Below are 21,791 nucleotides of genomic sequence, written 5' to 3' on the forward strand. Positions count from 1 at the left end.
AGGACTATGAATAGTAAAACGTTGCGGTGAGTAAATAAACCTTTGGGTTGAGGGCCACTTTAACTGAAGAACAGAAGGGAATGAGAAACTCTAGGCAACATGAAGTATGTTAGCAGAAATAGACGCTTGTGCAAAATTTACGAACGAGAGTAACTTCTACATAATGTGTCACTGGATGAAACTTGGTCTCTACATGCAAAGAACAGCTACAGCACAGTACAGGCGCTGACTGAATGAATACGCAATGAGACGAATACAAATTACGTTTCTTTTCAAAGACTGTAATTGCTCTGAAGTCACCGCAAGCTATCATTATCCACTGCACATTGCAAAATGGACGATATTGTTCTTAACAAGATATGTGATTACCACGGACGGCAGTGTATGCTCTGCAACGTGCTTCCATGCTGGCCAGAACATTGGTAAGACGTTCTTGTTGTAGGGCGTTCCAGTATTCGACCAGTGCGGTTGACAACTGCTGAATGATGGTTGGGGCATGGGGACGTGCATCCCCAGCGTATTCCACATGAGGTCGATAGGAGTTAAGTCAGGGAAACGGGCAGGCCAGTCCATTCGTCGAATATCTCCTCGTTCCAATAGCTCCTACAACTGCGCAGTTCGATGTGATCACCCACTGTCATCCATAAAAATGAGACCAGGGCCGAAATCGTCTTTGATAAGACGCACACAGGCAAGGGGTACAGTGTCACAATAACGTTCGACTGTGAGTGTATCGTGCTCAGATTTGGGGGTCAGTAAGTCTATGTAAAATTATGTCTCCCCACATCATAATTCTCGTACCACAAAAAGGGTCATGTTCGAGAATCTTCACTTAAAACTTCCGGGCTGATAGGCCGTGGTCGAAGTATAAAACTGTCTCCTGACGTTTCGTCTCCGACTGCGGGAGACATCCTCGGAGGTAAAGCGGCGAACTGCGAAGAGAACTCGAGGAAGCGCTGATTACATAGGCAGTACAGAGGGCGCCACTGTCGATCACGTGGCGTCGGCTATGAGATTGTCTCTGGTATTGCCAACATTCTCGATTGAAAGTAATCGATCGTCACGCTTGCGGTGCAACGCTGACATCCAAATTTTATCCAGTTTAACACCTTCGTCTTTCCTGTTAAAATTATTACGATGTTTATCAATCTCGATAGCCTCTCTATACAAGCGTGCATAATAATGCGAGGTTTTTGATATGACGCTTGTCTCGCTGAATTTTATTTCATGATCACCTTCCTGGTAAACATGTTCCGCTACGGCCGATTTATCCGTGTGACCCAGGCGGCAATTCCTCTTATGTTCGACAAGACGGGTGTTCACACTTTTCTTTGTGGTACCGATGTAAACCTGTCCACAACTACAAGGAATTTTATACACCCGCGGTGTAGCCAAAGGGTGTCGTGCATCTTTTGCCGACCTTAAAAAAAAATATATATATATAATAATATCAAATAACATGTGATGTTAAATCTGATTTCTGTACATCTTCAGAGCAGTAATGTGATCAACATAAATAAGTGTTGTAAAGCGATTTTCTATTTGATGATGCATGGCTGCAAGATCGTAAACGAAAATAGGTTTAAGATGTTTTGACTTAATCTATATCGACGAGGATTGTTTCATTTAGCACCTGTGTAAAGACATTAACGTATCTTTCTTTTAATATGTGTCATTGTTTTTGTTTTATGACATATCCTCCATCATTGAGTGTCTCCTCGCAACCAATCTATGCAACAAAAAGTGTAACTGATTTAAAAAGTTAAATCTTCTTGTATTTATTTTTCAAGTTAATAGCTGTACAATATCTGATCATCTACAGATACAAGCAACAGGGATGAGGCATATATTTTTTTTCTGCTTTATTTTCAGACACATCAGGCTTATTTGATTTCGGCAAGATAAACAATTTTCGTAAGTTCCTCATACTGGCCAACTACGGAATAGACTCATGTGAGGCCTACTTTCAAGATGAAAACTTTAAGCGGCTGCTCAACTCTGGTGAAAAGTTCGACGTAATGATCATGGAAGAATTCGTCTGCGATTGCCTCCTAGTGTTGGCATACAAATTCAGTATTCCCGTCATACGATTCGCCACGTTTTCGCCGAGTTCCTGGCAAGGCGACATTGTCGGGAATCCAAGCTCTTACTCTTATGTGCCTGATACGTTTCTTACTTACACCGATCGCATGAGTTTCTTCCAGAGACTGCATAACACCGTGTATGGACTGTTCTGCAAGTTGGTCCGCGAGATGTACATGATTCCCATGCAGGAAGCACTGATAGAGAAGTACTTGTTCGACCTGAAGAAGACGAGTCTGTCCGAACTGGATAGGAAGACTTCCATGTTGCTCACCAACAGCCACTATAGTTTGTTCTACCCGAGACCGCTAGTACCGGCCATGGTCGAAGTTGGGGGTATGCACGTCAGTCCACCGAAAAAGCTGTCACAGGTGAGTACTGTTTCTCTTCTTCTTCTTCTTCTTCTTCTTCTTCTTTACTTCAAGGAGTAGCTTTGTAGCCTGGAAGAATGAATTAAAAAACGCATTCAGTCACAAATTTTTGTGTTTTATCAAGTACTCTATGCATTTCAAACACTGTGGATCCACCCTCAGGTGTAAGCTGTCTTAAGACATGATTTATTTTTGCTCTTGAATGAGGTGAAATGCACGTTCCTGACATGAAAAGATTTGATGTTAGGTTAAGAATTTTGTATGTCAAATGCGGAAAATATGTGCGAAACAGTTGAAAACATGAATAGTGTAAACTTATCACTTACTCCAAGAGAAGTGTTTTTAACTTTTTAACATCATCATATATTGGTTTCTTCCACTTGTTCACGTATATTGCTTCACTCAAGAGACACATCTGTGTACATATTTTTGTAAACACTTCACAGATGTTGCAAATGGTGTAATTATTGAAAGGTGAAAATTTGTGACTGAAGGAGTTTTTAAATTCATACTTCCAGTACAAATTCAGTCACGTGTACAGCTGCAAAATATGGATAAAATAAAGTAGCTTTATAGCTTGTTCAGTCTTCACAAACTCCACCTTTTCCTTGGTTTTCCTGTACCTGTTTTTCCATTATGTCTGTATCTGTTCCATATCTGAGTATTCTGTCTGCCCCCATTCTTTCAATATTTTTCTTCCATTTTTGCTACACCGCTTTATATTTTTGCATGCATACAGAATATATTTAGTTCTTTTCTTATTTCAGAATTCTTTGTTTGATCTCTCACAGTACATCCTTTTACTTTGTTTAAAAATTTCATTTCAGCTTACTGCTTCCTTCTATTTATTCTTCCTTAGTTATTGCCCAGGTATCACTTCTGTATGTGGACAGAGGTGTTACCACTGCATTGTATAATTTTGTCCTTGTGAATTTCCTGGTTTAATTCACTTATGTTCTGTGTATAGGGCCACATATCATTTGAAACATGTTTAACTTGTTGAAGATCTCATTATCATATTAGTAACTTATATCACATTGTAATAGCTGAAAATGTGATACTTGTTCAACTGATTTTCCATTTGGCTTTATTTTAGAATGTGCTGGGTATTTTCCTTTAAAAGTCATAACTTTGGTTTCATTTTCTGATATTTTAAAGTTACAGAAATTGTGTATTTCGTCCAAGTCATGCAGAGAAAACTGTAAATCATTCACTGTCTTTAGTAAAATTACTTGGCCATCAGCAAAGAGTACAGTATTTAAATGTATGTTTTGGGTTAATCTGTTATTTCCATTGACTCACGTTTTTGTCAACCTCTCAGCACCAATAGGAGGGGAAGTACCAGCAAAAACGTGTTTCTTTTTCAGCCCCAAATCAAATTGCTTTCCAGGGCAGCCTACATGCCAGGGACATGTTCTGAGTTGCAACATATAGGCTGGTGCAAGTTGGGATGGATAGAGGAGAGGATGGACAGAGCAATGGGTAGGAAGAATTGAACAGAGAGGGGGGAGGAGGGAGAGACGTATGAGCGAAATGCAGGGTGTAGAGCGGTAGTGGGCAGGTGTAAAAGGAAGAGGGTGGATGGACATGGAAAGAGAGATGAGGAGGAGGATATGGTCAGAGGGAGGGGGAGGAAGACATGGTGAGAGAGGGGGGAAATGGTCAAAGAAAAGGGGAGAAGGAGATGAAAGAGGAGATAGACAGAGGTGGGAGGATGAGCTGGGCAGACAGAAGACGAAGAGGTGAACAAAAAGTGAAGGAGGAGGAAGCTTGTTCAATATATGTTTCCAATGTGTAGATGGGTGAAGCTGCAGGGGAAAGGCTAGTAATAAATAAATTCGATGTGAGGCTGCAACCCTGTTATAGTCCTCTGTTAAAAATTATTGGCCCTGTTCTTTCCTCCCTGTGTTAATTAAAATTTCGTTATTTACATAAAAACTGTTTATCACTTGTATTAAATGTTCGTGATAGCGTCTTTCAGTCATATTCCACAACATATAATTAATCTATCAAAGGCTTTTTCGCAATCTACAGATATAATGTTAGTTTCCACGTTATGTTCTCTTATATTCTCATTATCTGATGCACTAAAACCATTTGTTCCTGCACCAAGATGACGTCAGCTATTCATTTCAGTCTTACCATCAAAGAAGGTGCTTTCTATATCGTAATTTTAATACTGAGCGCTATTAACTCTATGACTGCTGCGAGAGAGTGGCAGCAGCTGGGCTTCTGGAAGATCACTGACCATTATCATGACATGACATGACGTAGCCACTTACTACTACAAAACTACAGTTTACATGCATTATAACACAAGCACACAGCTCCACAGACTTAAGTTTGTGAAACCTCTCAGAGTCCAATCATTTGCAGAATCATTGGTATATTTTGGACTCCTCCAGTACAACCAGTACTAGTTACATTGGGGCTATGCCCAATGGACTTGTTAATTCTACAACAAGGTGCATAATGTTGGTTACAAAAGGAAATTCGACAATAAAATTACAAACAGCCGACCAGTTGCAATGGATAAAGAAATTCTTTCCGTAGGTTTCGACAAATATAAATTTGTGTTCTTCAGAAGGTAGCAATTTTACATTAGTAAGGACTAATATACCATCGCCATTTTTAGAATTGTCGGCATAGATCCATGTGTCAAAAATAAAATATAGCCCTAGAATTAGGGTTTGTTCGACAATAATATACTATTAGTTAACCAGTGCACAGTACTCATTAAATTAATGGTAGAGGCACAGAGAAATATCATAAATATGTCTCAAAATATCCACTAGTAAAAATGTACTAAAGCCAACAAAATTACAATTTTTCCATCCAACACACAGAACAGTACACTTCCTTGCCGACCATGGTCCCTGGCCACCACATTTGTGCAGGGTATGGAGAAGCTGTTATCGACATTGTGAATTTTCCATTCATCGAGAAACGCCGCTTTACATAATATTCGAGCGCCCCACATATGTGCAGCTGTTCTGTGAGGAAAGACATAAAATGGTCAGTAGATTTATAAGTGAAACAGAAAAATATAAATAGCCCATACAGAATAGTATAGTACAAACAATATCTAGGGGAGCTCATGAAGATTTCACGAGGCAGTTAAATTAAATACTCGAATTCCACTTTATAATTATCTAAATCCATTCTCTGGAAGCCACCTTATGGGGGCCTTGTGTACCAGTGCCATTTCCCCATCATTCCCATTGAAGTCGTGAGCGATCTGCAGGAAGAGTGATTATTGGTAAGCCACTGAGTATGGTAAAAACTGTCTAATTTTACCTTCATAGCCTTTCATGAGATGTGCATAAGAGAAAACAATACAGGATATCCCAGGAGAACTGGTCAATACTCAGGGACATGACAGGAACGATCTTCTGAAGCAATATATATATATATATATATATATATATATATATATATATATATATATATATGATGTCCCAGCTATCTTGTCCACCCAAAATATCTCTGGAACAGTAACAGCTATTGGATAACGACTTTCACCAGTATCAATGTAGGGCTGGGGCCCATGAATGTACATATTTGGAAACATTCTAAAACGAAAGCATATGTGTTATTTAACACAAACTTATGTTTTTTTAAATGGACCTTCTATATTTTTTCTTTAGCAATCCATAGCATGACAAACCACATACACAATGGCGTTGATTGCATCGCAATATTCCCATTACATCCCGAGATATTGAGACGCGAAGTTGACGCTTGAAACACCCGACATGCGCTGCTAGCGCACGTCCTGAGGCTCAGGCGTGAACCCCATGCTGCCTGTAATTGCGATGTGATTGACATGTGTAATCACACCTCCGTACTTATCAAGAGGTCCGAAACAACGGTAAAACTTTCAGTCCACTTGCTCGTTTCACTAAAACTATTAACATGACTTTTACTATTACGAGTGAATAATTAACTGTCACTTGCGCTAGACTACAGTAAAGTAAAGTTTTAACGTTGAACGGCATTACCTTTTTAGTAACGGATTAACGATAAGGGAAGTTAACTTTGTGACTAACGTTGCGGTACACAGATATGTTACAGAACCGCATCACCCCTAGCTTATGGGATAAATACCTGCTGGAATGTACGACGTTAATGCAGGATGGCAGCAGACCGTATTATTCGTTTCGGACCTCTTGATAAGTATGGAGGTGTGATTACGCATGTCAATCACATCGCGATTACGGGCAGCATGGGGTTCACGCCTGAGCCTCAGGACGTGCGCTAGCAGCGCATGTCGGGTGTTTCAAGCGTCAACTTCGCGTCTTAATATCTCGGGATGTAATGGGAATATTGCGATGCAATCAACGGCACTGTGTATGTGCTTGGTCATGCTATGGATTGCTGAAGAAAAAATATAGGAGCTCCATTTAAAAAAAACATAAGTTTGTGTTAAAAAACAGATATGCTTTCGTTTTAGAATGTTTCCAAATATGTACATTCATGGGCCCCAGCCCTACATTGATACCGGTGAAAGTCGTTTTCCAATAGCTGTTATTGTTCCAGAGATATTTTGGATGGACAAGATAGCTGGGACACCCTATATATATATATATATATATATATATATATATATATATATATATATATATATAGTAAAAATGAGGTACAATAAACATATTTTAAGAGCTATGAGCACTTCTTGACATTCCATGTTGCGAGAAAAATCTCTTCTGCTGCAAACTCTTTGCGTTAAACATTTTGAGAGGTGGTAGTACAGACCAAAACAAGAAAAAGAAATCCTATGAACATGAGCTCTAAAGTACATACCTAGAGAGTTATGAGCTCTTGTTCATCTTTGATACTATGAATCACATCTCTCATACCAAGCAAGTCCTCATAGATTTTAAGGCCCATGTTTACTAGATCTTCTTGCTTCATTGCTTCAAGTGATCGTTCCTGTCATATCCCTGAATATTGACCATTCATACTGTGACACTCTGTAAGTATTGTCAGAGATTTCTGGCACAATTTGTTTGTGCATGTAGCATACATTCAAGGGGAAGCATACATTGAGAGGCAAATTGTTTCCTGTTCTCTCACCTTGACCTATTGTCCTGCTGATTGAGTTATGACCCGCTGGTGATAATCCATCCTTCTTAGAAACCCCACCCTCCTCTCCATGCCCCTGAATGTATGCTTGGCCCTGAATGTATGCAACATGCACAAGCAAAATGTGCCAGAACTCTCTTTATCATAATACTTCTGCATATTGGCTGACTCTTCTAGAATAATGCGCTACCAAAATTGTAACAGTAAAGCACATCGTGGTGCACAATGTCTCTCTTGTAAAGTCTGTCACTATAGCCGGTTGAGCATCTTCTTTATGCATTCGCTCATACTGACTGAACCTGTGATGAAACAGGCTGCTCTTCTTCCAATCTTCTCTATTTCGTCTACCAATGCTTTCTGGTACAGATCCCAGACTGACGAGAAATGTTCAAGTATTGGTCGAACAAGTGTTTTGTAAGCTGCCTCCTTTGTGTTACACTTCTTGAGGATTCTTCCAGCGAACGTCTGGCTTCTGCCTTTCCTGCGATTTGTTTTATGTGATTATTCCACTTTAAACTACTCTCTTGTCATACTTCCAGAAATTTGATAGGTGTCACTAGTTCCCTTGACGATAATCAAACAATAAAGAGTCTGGAATGAGATTTTCACTCTGCAGCGGAGTGTACGCTGATATAAAACTTCCTGGCAGATTAAAACTGTGCGCCGCACCGAGACTCGAACTCGGGAACTTTGCCTTTCGCGGGCAAGTGCTCTACCGTCTGAGCTACCCAAGCACGACTCACGCCCCGTCCTCACAGCCTTACTAATAGCAACTCGAACTCGGGATCTTTGCCTTTCGCGGGCAAGTGCTCTACCGTCTGAGCTACCCAAGCACGACTCACGCCCCGTCCTCACAGCCTTACTTCTACCAGTACCTCGTCTCCTACCATCCCCCAGGCTGTGTCTAAGCCATGTCTCCGCAATATCCTTTCTTTCAGGAGTGCTAGTTCTGCAAGGTTCGCAGGAGAGCTTCTGTAGTTTGGAAGGTAGGAGACGAGGTACTGGTAGAAGTAAGGCTTTGAGAGCAGGGTGTGAGTCGTGCTTGGGTAGCTCAGACGTTAGAGCACATGCCCGCGAAAGGCGAAGGTCCCGAGTTCGAGTCTCGGTCCGGCACTCAGTTTTAGTCTGCCAGGAAGTTTCAATAAAGAGTCTGTCCCCTAATTTATGCGCAGTAAGTTACTTTTGTTTACGGTCAACCGCCAAAAGTCGCAAGATGCGTCAAACTATTTCGTGTCTTCCTGGATTTCACTACATTGTTCTAGTCTTGCAACTACTTAAACACGATAGCTTCAACCACAAACAGCTTCATCGATCCGCCGACGTTATCCACAAAGCCATTTACAAATACACAAGAAACGGCAAGTACAGAAAGTTTTATGCTGACTAATGGCAGAACCAATCTAACGGCAGCTGAATGTGTCCCCCAAGGAAGTGATATATGCCCTTTACTGCTCCTGATCTACACAAACGACATAAAATCTGAGCAGTTCTCATCCATTTTTGCAGATAATGCTATCATTTCTTGTAAAGTCATCACCTGATTAGAATCAATTGCAAAATTATTTACACAAAATATCTGTACGGTGAGAAAAGTGGCAGTTGTGTAAGTAATAAAAACTGTGAAGTCATCCACGTGAGTACTAAGGGGAATGTACTAAATTTCGGTAACACGATAAATCACACAAATCTAAAGTCTGTGAAATCAATTAAATACTTAGGGATAACATCAGCAGAACAGTTTTTTGCAAAATGCAAAATATCTATTAAAGAGACTGCCTACACTACATTTTTCCGTGCTTTTCTGGACTATTGTTCTGCGTGTGGGATCCGTTTAAAGAAGGGCGGGTCGTTTTGTATTATTTTGAAATAGTGGAAAGAATGCCACGGATATGATACGCGAATTGGCTTGCAATCATTGAAACAAAGGTGTCTTCGTTGTGACAAGATCTTCTCATGAAATTTCAATCAGCAACTTTCTCCTCCTAGCGCGAAAATACTTCGTTGGTGGCCACCTACATAGGAAGAAGTGATCATCATAACAAAATAACAGAAATCAAAGCTCGCACAAAAAGACGGAAGAGTCCGTTTTTCCCAAGAAATATTCGAGAGTGGATCTGTAGAGAAATAGTTTGAAGATGGTTCGACGAACCCCCAGGCAGCCACTTAATTGCGAATTGCGGAATAATCATATAGACAGATGAAGATGAGATAAACTGGCTGCTAGTATGTTTGCTATCACGCGTATTACTTGTGGTAATGATATAATGATGACAGTGGTGAATACTATTTTATTCACGCAGTTTGCCGGCCGAAGTGGCCGTGCGGTTAAAGGCGCTGCAGTCTGGAACCGCAAGACCGCTACGGTCGCAGGTTCGAATCCTGCCTCGGGCATGGATGTTTGTGATGTCCTTAGGTTAGTTAGGTTTAACTAGTTCTAAGTTCTAGGGGACTAATGACCTCAGCAGTTGAGTCCCATAGTGCTCAGAGCCATTTGAACCATATTCACGCAGTTTGTTTTGTAGTAAATGTACACTGATGTTGTGTATTGGTTCAAATGGCTCTGAGCACTATGGGACTTAACTTCTGAGGTCATCAGTCCCATAGAACTTAGAACTACTTAAACCTAACCAACGTAAGGGCATCACACACATCCATGCCCGAGGCAGGATTCGAACCTGCGACCGTATCGGTCACGCGATTTCAGACTTTATCGCCTAGAACCGCTCGGCCACTCCGGCCGGCTGTTGTGTATTAGATTAGGCAATGTTGTAGATTAGTATGCAGTGCCAGTATTTTGTAGTAGAAGCCGTGATAGGGCCAGATATCCTCCTACTAAGCTGTGAAGTTGGTACAGATATACACTGAAGAGCCAAAGAAACTGCTATAGACCTGCGTATTCATAAACAGACATGTAAACAGGCAGAATACGGCGTTGCGGTCGGCAACGCCTTTGTAAGACAATAAGTGTCTTGCGCAGTTGTTAGATTGGTTGCCGCTGCTACAATGGCAGCTCATCAAGATTTAAGTGAGTTTGAACGTGATGTCATAGTCGGCGCAAGAGCGATGGGACACAGTTTCTCCGAGGCAGCGATGAAGTGGGGATTTTCCCATACGACCAATTCACGAGTGTACCGTGAATATCAGCAATCGGGTAAAACATCAAGTCTCCGACATCGCCGTGGCCGGAAAAAGATCCTGCAAGAACGGGACCAACGGCGATTGAAGAGTATCGTTCAACGTGACAAAAGTGCAACCCTTCCTCAAATTACGGCAGATTTCAATTTTGGGCCATCAACAAGTGTCAGCGTGCGAGCAGTCAACCAAAGATCATCGATATATGCTTTCGGAGCCGAAGGCCAAACCGTGTACGCTTAATGACTGTATGACACAAAGCTTTATGCCTCGCTTGGGCCCGTCAACACCGACATTGGACTCTTGATGACAGGAAGGCTTTTGCCTAGTCGGACGACTCTCGTTTCAAATTGTATCAAGCGGATGGACGTGTACTGGTATGGAGACAACCTCTTGAATCCATGGACCCTGCTTGTAAGTAGGTGACTGTTCAAGCTGGCGGAGGCTCTGTAATGGTGCGGGGCGTGTGAAGTTGGAGTGGTATGGGACCCCTGATACGTCTAGGTACGACTCTGACATATGATACGTACGTAAGTATCCTTTCTGATCACTTGCAACCATTCATGTCCATTGCGCATTCCGACGGACTTGGGCAGTTCCAGTGGGACAATGCAATACCCCCACACGTCCATATTGCTATAGTGGCTCCAGAAACACTCTTTTAAGTTTAAACAATTCCGCTGGCCACAAAACTCCTCAGAAATGAACGTTATTGAGCGTATCTGGGATGCCTTGCAATGCGCTGTTCAGAAGAGACCCCCACCTCCTTGTACTCTGACGGATTTATGGTCAGCCCTGCAGGATTAAAGGTGTCAGTTCCCTCTAGCACTACTTCAGACATTAGTCGAGTACATGCCATTTCGTGTTGCGGCGCTTCTGCCTGCTCGTGGGGCCCCTACACGATATTAGGCAGGTGTATCAGTTTCTTTGGCTCTTCAGTATAGGTAAATGGTTACAGGTTCGTGCAATAACTATGGCTAAATTTTTTATGAAAGACGATAAGTGTTGGGGCCACTCCTGTTCCTTATTGATATAATTGATATGCCCTCTAGTATTGCAGGTAATTCTAAAATATTTCTGTTTGCTGATGACACTAGCTTGGTAGTAAAGGATATTGTGTGCAACATTTGCTGTTTCAAATAGTGCAGCTCATGACATAAGTTCATGGCTTGTAGAAAATAAACTAACACTAAATCACAGTATGACTTAGTTTTTACAGTTTCTAACACACAATTCAACAAAAAATGACGTTTTAATTTCACAGATTGGGCATGTGATTAGTGAAACTGAACAGTTAAATTTTCTAGGTGTTAAGATAGATAGTAAACTGTCGTGGAAAGCCCACGTTCAGTATCTTGTTCAAATACTTAATGCTGCTATTTTCCTATTCGAACGGTATCTGAAGTGTCGTCCGACACGGAAATTAGTCTACTTTGCTTATTTTCATTCGCTAATGTCATATGGTATTACATTTTGAGGTAACTGTTCCCATTCTAAAAGGAAATTTTTTCCTCTGTAAGTCCATTATAAAAGGATATTTTTTGCTCTGTAAGTTCACGAACCTCTTGTCGACCTCTGTTCACAAGTCTGGGTATTTTGACATTGGCCTCTCAATATAAAGATTTCTTACTGTCATTTCTTGTTAACAATATTACCTTATTCCCAACAATAAGCAGCTTTCACTCAGTTAATACTCGGCAGAAATTAAACCTGCATTTGGATCGGACTTCCTTGACTCTTGTGCAGGAAGATGTGCAGTATACTGCTGCATCCATTTTCAATAAGCTACCACTAGAATTCACAAATCTTAGCAGTAATCCACGCGCTTTCAAATCGAAACTGAAGAGTTTCCTTATGGGTCACTCCTCCTATTCTGTCGAGAAGTTCCTTGAAAAATTAAGCTGATTCTTGTTGTATTGTTGATTGCGGTGCCTTAAACATACAGCTTGACTTTTTTCGGGTTCATAAACATTTTGTTTTCATCTTTTACTACTTTTACGTTGTAATTTCATATTCTGACACGTTCCACGACCTTGGAGATTTGCTCCTCAATTTGGTCCTACGGAACTTGACGTGTAAATGAAAAATAAATAAAAATAAGTAGTTAAACTGAACAATGGTAAAATTTCGGCGTTGCTATAACTCATTTTTATTAAATGTGAAAAGTATTGCGTAATAAAGACAATACATGAAATGAAACATTAGAATACTATACGCTTTTTGCATCATATAAATAGTAGGCTTATCGCAAATTTGTCCTTATGTGGTAGTGGCATACTTAATGTGAGAATTTTGCTTTTTTATTTTGTAATACCATTCATTTTAGCCAAAGGTGGTGTACCTAGCCTTCTGCCTTGGGTTGTCTTTGACCTGCAGCACGGTTGGTGCGGCCAATGGGAGAGCTTGTTTACTTCAGAACAGACTAAGGAAGTGACGTAGAATGACGTAGCTGACCGCTGGCGTCAAATGTTCGAAGTTTGTTTGGGTGGAAACACTCCCTCCCTGGGAGATGCCATATTGAATGTTATGTTTGATTGTTTTCGTATTATAATTTGCGTGTTATGAAAGTACGCCATTTCAAGGCAAAGGCACACTGAAGAGTTGTCAAAAACACGTCGCTCTGAGCAAGATTTGTTATAATCAAATGTCCTTAAATGCCACATGGGTTGTTAAAGTCTTCAGAAGATCGTAAGACGAATGTCAAAGCTACAGATTTTAATTAGTTAGCGGTAGCGCTGTAGACAGTGGCGTCGAATAATCTCATCCAATACAAACAAAAAAAACTAAAAAAGAGGATTTTAGACACCATTTTATTCTGTGAAGTAAATTACATAGCTCTGATATTCCTGACTCCGAAAATGCAAGGATAATGCAACTGGCCATCAGTAGGTGTGGAAAAGCACTATCTTCAGATTAAACTAGCAAGCTCACAAAGACAAGATAGATGGGAGGTTTTAAATTAACAGATATCAATGGGAAGGCGAATTCTTCATTCGTAGGATGAACATCATGATCATTAACAAGGAGCCAGACATAATCGATTCGAAACTATTAGCATTCTACGACCTGCGAGTGTGAACCGCCGATAAATGTAGGCAAACAAAATTTTCAACTGAAACGCATCAGAAGTTTTATCTTGAAGTCAGTTAATTAGGCGAAAACGTTTTACGGAAGACAACTTTTACGCTTACAGCTTGGTTGATGCATGGAAGAAGACGGATGGTCCAAACCAAACTGAGTTTTAGCACCCAAGCATAACGTGAGACACTGTTTTGGGCAACATATGCTTAGCAATTAATTCATCAGAAGTGGCTTCAGCATGATATGAAGCTGTGAACGACACATTTGCAACAAATAAGAAACTCTGTCGGATCGGATTAAGTGACACTGACGGATGCCTCAAATGCGATCTACTGGATACACTGCTGCTTTGCTTCACTTGCTGCGGACAGTTAATGAACCTGCAATGTGTCAGGAAGAGAATAGCGCTCCTCGGAAGAAGCTCAATTACATCACTGACTTACTTCTCTGGCCAGACTTAGATTTTTACCATCAGACGAAGACCAATATTGTGATATGGATACTCGAAAACTCTGCGAATCACGTTATAAACAGAAACGGACAACATCATCAAATTTCAAGTTTACACAGAAAAAGCGCATTGAGACTGAAACTATTCCTTCAAAAAGAATTCCGCAAACGTGCTCCCAATTGTACTGGAAAAACGTGTTATCAGAAGAAATATGTTATAAAGTAAACACATAAAGAAAAGATTTTCGTTTTTGAAGGTTCAGTAAAAGATGCTATAAGACTGGAAATGAGAAATCTGAAACCAATCAAACTGCTTGAGATAAATATTTACTTTAGTTGGGTGTATATAAACTATTGACTTTACAAAAAGGTTCAAATGGCTCTGAGCAGTATGGGAATTAACTTCTGAGGTCATCAGTCCCTTAGAACTTAGAACTACTTAAACCTAACTAACCTGAGGACAGCACACACATCCATGCCCGAGGCAGGATTCGAACCTGCGACCGTAGCGGTCGCGCGGTTCCAGGCTGATTCGCCTAGAACCGCTCGGCCACTCCGGACGACTATTGACTTTACAAGTTACTAGTTAACTGATAAGGCAAGATCAGTGCATCAAGTACTCCTGAAACCCCAGAACATATGTTCTGGTATTTGACTCACGGGTGAGCTGTCTAGCCTACTGCAGTTATATACTCTCCATACATCAGTTATAAAATATGATATTAGCGCACATTCTCCAGAAACAGTACATGTAGAACTCAAAAACGTGTGTAATTGCTTTGGCAGAAAAAGAATCATGACAGTTTGTTGCTATGTATGCACTTCAGTCTGAACAAGAAACGAAAGTTGTCACAAACTCTAGTATTTGCTAGTGAATATGTGAAATTACTTGCACGATTATCAGGACATCATTTATAACATTCTTTGTCACATTATCTCCGCAGTTCGTATCTAAGTAGTTCAGAGGATCATGCTTGCAATTCGTTGGCCGATATTCCATGGGATGTTCATAGAATCTAACAAAGACATGTGTAAGAGAGAGAGAGGGGGGGTGGGGGGTGGGAGAGCCCTTACATGTACGTGACATCGAATATCACAAAATATACTCCTATTAAATTAATAGGAGAGCTCTAGATCCTTTAGAAACGCAAAAGTAAAAAAAAAAATTGGAAGTTGCAGACTGTGAACTCACTCTCCCAGTCCCATAATTCGGTGCCTATGTCCACTGCGCGACAGCCAGCTATTAAAATTTGGAAATGTGAATTTCATCTTAATATCTCTTGAATGGTTTAACCCCCATATGACACTAACGTTTGATTGTAACCAATAGTACTCAGAACGCCATGTTTATGATAACTCGTCAATGAGCTGTTGCCTTGAAATGGCATACAATCAAATACAAGACGCAATACGGCATCTACCAGAAAGAGACTCTTTCCACCCGAAGAAATTCGGAAAGTTTGACACTTGTGGTCGCCTACGTCATGGTTCAAATGGTTCTGAGCACTATGGGACTCAACTGCTGTGGTCATTAGTCCCCTAGAACTTAGAACTACTTAAACCTAACTAACCTAAGGACATCACACACATCTATGCCCGAGGCAGGATTCGAACCTGCGACCGTAGTAGTCGCACGGTTCCGGACTGCGCGCCTAGAACCGCGAGACCACCGCGGCCGGCGCCTACGTCGTGTTAACGTCACTTCATTCGGCCGTTCGGGTGCAAACAAGGTCTTCTGCGGTCGATAGGCATTGGTGCAGAGAATAGTGTTGAGTTGTGGTGTTTGGTGTCAGAGTATGCGTGTGAATAGTGTAGTCGCGTTATAGATCCTAACACTTAGTTATCAGAGGAGGCGAAACGATATCGTGATAACTATGTCTGATAATAAATTACAGAAAGACCGTGAAAGTTGAACAATTATTATTCAATATATTCTCAGTCAGCAATACACTGTCCACTCACATCAATGCGGCCATTTGTCAAAAGTCGAAATAACTGCCTTTTACACCGTGGACCTCTGAGAGACGTCCAACAAGAGATTCAGTGAGGTTCCAGGAGTTGCCGACAGGGACATGGAGCCAGAGTATGACTCCAATGCCGTGGACAGTTGCGCTAGTTTTTTCGGTTGAAGATCAATGGTGCGAACAGCTCGATAGAGGAGGTCCCACAGATTCTCGATTGGGCTTAAATTCGGGGATCTGATGGCCAGTGGAGTACGGTAAACTCATCTTGCTGCTCTTCGAACCACGCACATGAACTGCGAGCTGTGTGACATATTGCATTGTCCAGATGGTAGATGCCATCGTGCTGAGCAGACACAAACTGTATGCAGGGGTGGATATGGTCCCGAAGGACTACTGTGTCTTCCAGAATGATGAGATCACCCAGTAAATGCCACCAAAACATTCCCCTGACCACAACCCTCTCTCCTGGGTGCATTGTGAATCATTTCAAACCGTACACGCCCATGGCCATATCTCTGAAGGAGCATAAAATACCATTTATCCGAAAAGATCAGTTGTCGGCACTCAGTGGACGTCCAGTAGCGGTACTGGCGAGCAACTTCCACCCTTCGTCGCCGATGAGCAGCCGCCAGCGTGGGTGCATGAACGAGACGCCTCCTGTGGGGGCCCATACACAGTAACGTGCGCTGAAACGTCGTTGAGGAGGCGCAGCTGGCAGCCCCTTCGTCAGTTTCTCAACAGTTGCACGACTATTCGCCCATCGCATTCCGCAGCCGTCGGGCACCCCTGTCGTCTATGGCCCGTGGTGCACCACAGTTGTCTCGCTGCGGCTTTTGGATCGCGTCTTTTCCCATGCACGATATACTTCAACCATGGCTGCACGCGAACAGTTTACAAACTTTTCCGTTTCGGAAATACACTACTGGCCATTAAAATTGCTACACCACGAAGATGACGTGCTACAGACGTGAAATTTAACCGAGAGGAAGAAGATGCTTTGATATGCAGATGATTAGCTTTTCAGATCATTCACACAAGGTTGGCGCCTGTGGCGACGCCTACAACGTGCTTACATGTTTCCAACCGATTTCTCATACACAAACAGCAGTTGACCGGCGTTGCCTTGTGAAACGTTGTTGTGATGCCTCATGTGAGGAGGAGAAATGCCTACCATCACGTTTCCGACTTTGATAAAGGTCGGATTGTAGCCTATCGCGATTGCGGTTTACCATATCGCGACATTCCTGCTCGCGTTGGTCGAGATCCAATGACTGTTAGCAGAATCGGGGGGCTCAAGAGGGTAATACGGAACGCCGTGCTGGATCCCAACGGCCTCGTATCACTAGCAGTCGATATGACAGGCATCTTATCCACATGGCTGTAACGGGTCGTGCAGACACGTCTCGATAACTGAGTCAACAGATGGGGACGTTTGCAAGACAACAACAATCTGCACGAACAGTTCGACGACGTTTGCAGCGGCATGGACTATCAGCTCGGAGAGCATGGCTGCGGTTACCCTTGACGCTGCATCACAGACAGGAGCGCCTGCGATGGTGTACTCAACGACGAACCTGGGTGCACGAATGGCAAAACGTTATTTTTTCGGATGAATCCAGGTTCTGTTTACAGCATCATGATGGTTGCATCCGTGTTTGGCGACATCGCGGTGAACGCACATTGGAAGCGTGTATTCGTCATTGCCATACTGGCGTATCACCCAGCGTGATGGTATGGGGTGCCATTGGTTACACGTCTCGGCCACCTCTTGTTCGCATTGACGGTCCTTTGAACAGTGGACGATGCATTTCAGATTTGCTACGACCCGTGGCTCTACCCTTCATTCGATCCTCGCGAAACCGTAAATTTGAGCAGGATAATGCACGACCGCATGTTGCAGGTCCTGTACGGGCCTTTCTGGATACAGAAAATGTTCGACTGCTGCCCTGGTCAACACTTTCTACAGACCTCTCACCAATTGAAAACGTCTGGTCAATGGTGACCGAGCAACTGGTTCGTCACAATACGTCAGTCACTACTCTTGATGAACCGTGGTATCGTGTTGAAGCTGCATGGGCAGCTGTACCTGTACACGCCATCCAAGCTCTGTTTGACTCAATGCCCAGGCGTATCAAGGCCGTTATTACGGCCAGAGGTGGTTGTTGTGGGTACTGATTTTTCAGGATGTATGCACCCAAATTGCATGAAAATGTAATCACATGTCAGTTCTAGTATAATATATTTGTCTAATGAATACCCGTTGATCATCTGCATTTCTTCTTGGTGTAGCAATTTTAATAGCCAGTAGTGTAGTTCCACGCGTGGCCCCCAAGTCAATGATCATGCGTTTTTGGACGTCAGATAAATCGTTCTGTTTCTGCATTACGACAAAGACTTCACTATTTTCCGCGTCCCTCCTACAAGCTTTATTCACCCTCCACTGCTAGTGGTACCACCTGCCATCTGTGAATGGTTATTGCTTGTTGACGTCGAACATAGATGGTGCTCATATTAATGTGACTGGACCGTATACAAAGGCGATTCATTTGGCATACATAGATGATGCACACGGGTGTTTTGGTTCATGTTGAATTAAGACTGATGACATAGGTTAACTTAAAATAAAAGGTCAAGGTGCATTAAATCATTTAAACAATCCTACACAGCTCTGTACCCAGCCTCAGTCATTTTTAGACGAAAATACCACCTACGGATGTGATCTCTGCTACTAAAGACTCCCATTTCCACAAATTAATTAAATTGCTATAACCGTTGACTAGGAAGGAGCCTCAAGTCTCTGGAGTAGAGGCTCAAATCGCATCACTGCAGTGTCTTTGCTGTGCGAGTGTCACCGCTTGTTGCTCGCGATACTTGACCTGTTCAGGACAGAAGATATAGTGCACAGAATCCAAGTGCCTAGCTTCTCTCATTTATTTTTAACAGCTGTATGAGGAAAATTATGTTTTGACACCAGTCGTGCTGTCATGAAGAGACTGAACTTCGTCAGGGAAGTGTTGAGGTTATTCAAAGTGTCTCAGAAATAAAATTGTTGATATTCTCTATATGCTATTTGAGTTTTCTTGCACAGAAAATGTCAGTTTTGACCCCGGATTTACGTGTAGAGTTCAAGTTTTGTGCAACTATTTCTCAGGTTGTGGGAAGCCGTCCTTCTGTTGGTCAAGATGGCGTGACTGCTCTCCACCAAGGCTTTTCAAGTTCGAATAGCGAATGTAGAGTAGAGTGTCCAACCAACAAGACGTCAACTGAGAGGAACTCTTTTATTGACAACATTTTATCCTGCCACTTTCTCGGAGACATATAGTCGCCCACGTCATGTGAGCGCGTTCTGGTGTCGACCCCTGGATCATATGGAGCATTATTAATGGCATTTCAGTCAGGGTGAGAATATAGAGGGCCTGATCTAGACAGTAGCGTTAGAGTGGATGCGATTTGCGCGGAGCTATGTCAGACACAGTTGATGCTCGCTCAGCGTTGGTGCCTGGTTGCCACGGCCACACGGCCCGCCGTCGCACAACACTGTAACCTGTTGCAGTGGTACTTGCACGGGCGATACTCAACTCCAGAGTGCCAGGCACCGCTGGTGGTTGAAAAACGAATGGCAGATGCCCAGTGGATGCATGACACTCAGCAGCCCTGACCACTGAGCTACGGAGGCGGACTGAAAATACGTAATACGTGGATAATATCGCCGCAGTTTTCTGATTCCATTTTCAGATCGCTGAAGTGGTCGGGTGCTTTACTTCGCCAATTATGCGCCCTCCAATTTTGATGCAAAGTTTCGATCTCATCTCATTTCTGCTACTCCTTATTACTTTTGTCTTTCTTTCGTTTACTCTCAGTTTATTATGTTGTTGCGTAAGTTTAACGACTTTTTTTTTTTTTTTTTTTTTTTTTTTGCATGTTGGTATTCCGGTTGCTACTGGTTTACTTATTGATTGTCATTTTTTGCTTGTAGTTCACTGTTGCTATTTGACGTTACATATCGTCATTTTGTCATTTGGGGATGGAGAATGGAGCTGTGGACGCTAGAAAATGGAGCGCCAAGTGGAGAAATCGGAACATTTCCGACATATTCTTCTGTTTGAGTTCAGCAGACGGGTGACAGCAGCGGAGGCAGCCAGAAATATTTGCGCCGTTCATGGGGGTAATGCGATTGGACGAAGCACGACTAGTTTTAAGGAGGATCATTTCGACATTAGTGACTCTCCACTTTTAGGAAGACCTTCACGGTTTGATGAAGATCGTCTAAATGCATTGATCCACGATAGTCCACGTCAGTGTAGTCGAAAACTGGCAAATGGGATAAACTATGACCATTCCAGTATCGTGCGACATTTGCGTGCAGTGGGGAAGGCTCAAAAATCGCGTGTATGCGCACCGCATGCTCTAAGACGAAATAACAAAAATCAAGAGGTGTCCATATTTGCATCTCCGCTTATTCGTCATCAATTGGCTCGTAAACAACACCGACCATTCTTATCCTTTATCATTACTGGTGACGATAAACGGTGACTTTATGCTAACGTAAGGAAAATAAAGGAATGATTGAGCGCCAACAAAGCAGCAACTCCCCGTACAAAGACCTGCGTGCGTTCACAAAAGATAAAGTTATGCATCTGGAGGAACAGCGACGGTGTGGTGTACAACGAATTTCATCTGCGAGGTGTAACCACCACTGCTAATATTTATTGTCTACAACTGACATGTCTCGCAGGCGAAATTCTAAAACAACCACCAAGAAGACTGCTTGAAGTGATGCTACTCCATGATAACGCATTCTGCTAGCTGACAAATAAAATACTATACAGGAGTGGGTTTGCGAAGACTTTTCACAGCCACTTTGTTCATCTGATCTTTACCCTCACATTTTCACCCTTTCTGCTTTCTATCGAACAACCTTCAAGAAACTTCCTTTTCGGCTGAAAATTTGCTCCAAACATGGCTTGACGAGATATGCATCCCGAAACCATGTCATTTATTAAACTTATGAAAAAACGTTACGAACTTATGCACCTACCTAATATATTCTGTGCTCAGTAGACCAGTTCATTCCTTACGTCCTGTAATTCTTCCTCACTTCCACTGAGGATACAAACGTCATCAGCGAATCTTAACACTTCTTGAACATTTCTTCCACAAACTTCATTGGTTCCTCGATATACAGGCTGAAAAACAGATTATAAAGACTACAGCCCTCTCTCAACGTTTATCGGTTGGTTTTTCTTTCTTATGTTTCCCTCTTGGTCCTTGTACACCAGCTACTTAAGTGTGTTGACCTAACCTTGGAAGTATATACAGCAGCGATTATGCGTGCCATGGATAAGGCAAATCCTCGATAAATTTAGGGAGGTATAGGATAGGAATAGAAAAACAATTGAAATCGCTCGAAAGAGGAAAGGTCGCTGGACCTGATGGGATACCAGTTCGATTTTACACAGAGTACGCGAAGGAACTTGACCCCCTTCTTGCAGCGGTGTATCGTAGGTCTCTAGAAGAGCGTAGCGTTCCAAATGATTGGAAAAGGGCACAGGTCATCGCTGTTTTCAAGAAGGGACGTCGAACAGTATTGGAAGTATATACAGCAGCGATTATGCGTGGCATGGAT

At 42.2% G+C, this 21,791-nt stretch overlaps 1 protein-coding gene across 1 annotated transcript in view; it reads left to right on the forward strand.

Moving 5' to 3' along the window:
• LOC126418582 (UDP-glycosyltransferase UGT5-like) overlaps positions 1-21,791 on the forward strand; it is a 139,922-nt gene that overhangs the window by 64,288 nt on the left and 53,843 nt on the right. The window contains exon 3 of the mRNA XM_050085401.1: positions 1,873-2,453. Within this exon, the coding sequence (XP_049941358.1) occupies positions 1,873-2,453 (581 nt within the window). The remainder of the gene's footprint in view (positions 1-1,872; positions 2,454-21,791) is intronic.

This window comes from Schistocerca serialis, chromosome 9, assembly GCF_023864345.2.
Source record: "Schistocerca serialis cubense isolate TAMUIC-IGC-003099 chromosome 9, iqSchSeri2.2, whole genome shotgun sequence".
Classification (NCBI taxonomy): domain Eukaryota; kingdom Metazoa; phylum Arthropoda; class Insecta; order Orthoptera; family Acrididae; genus Schistocerca; species Schistocerca serialis.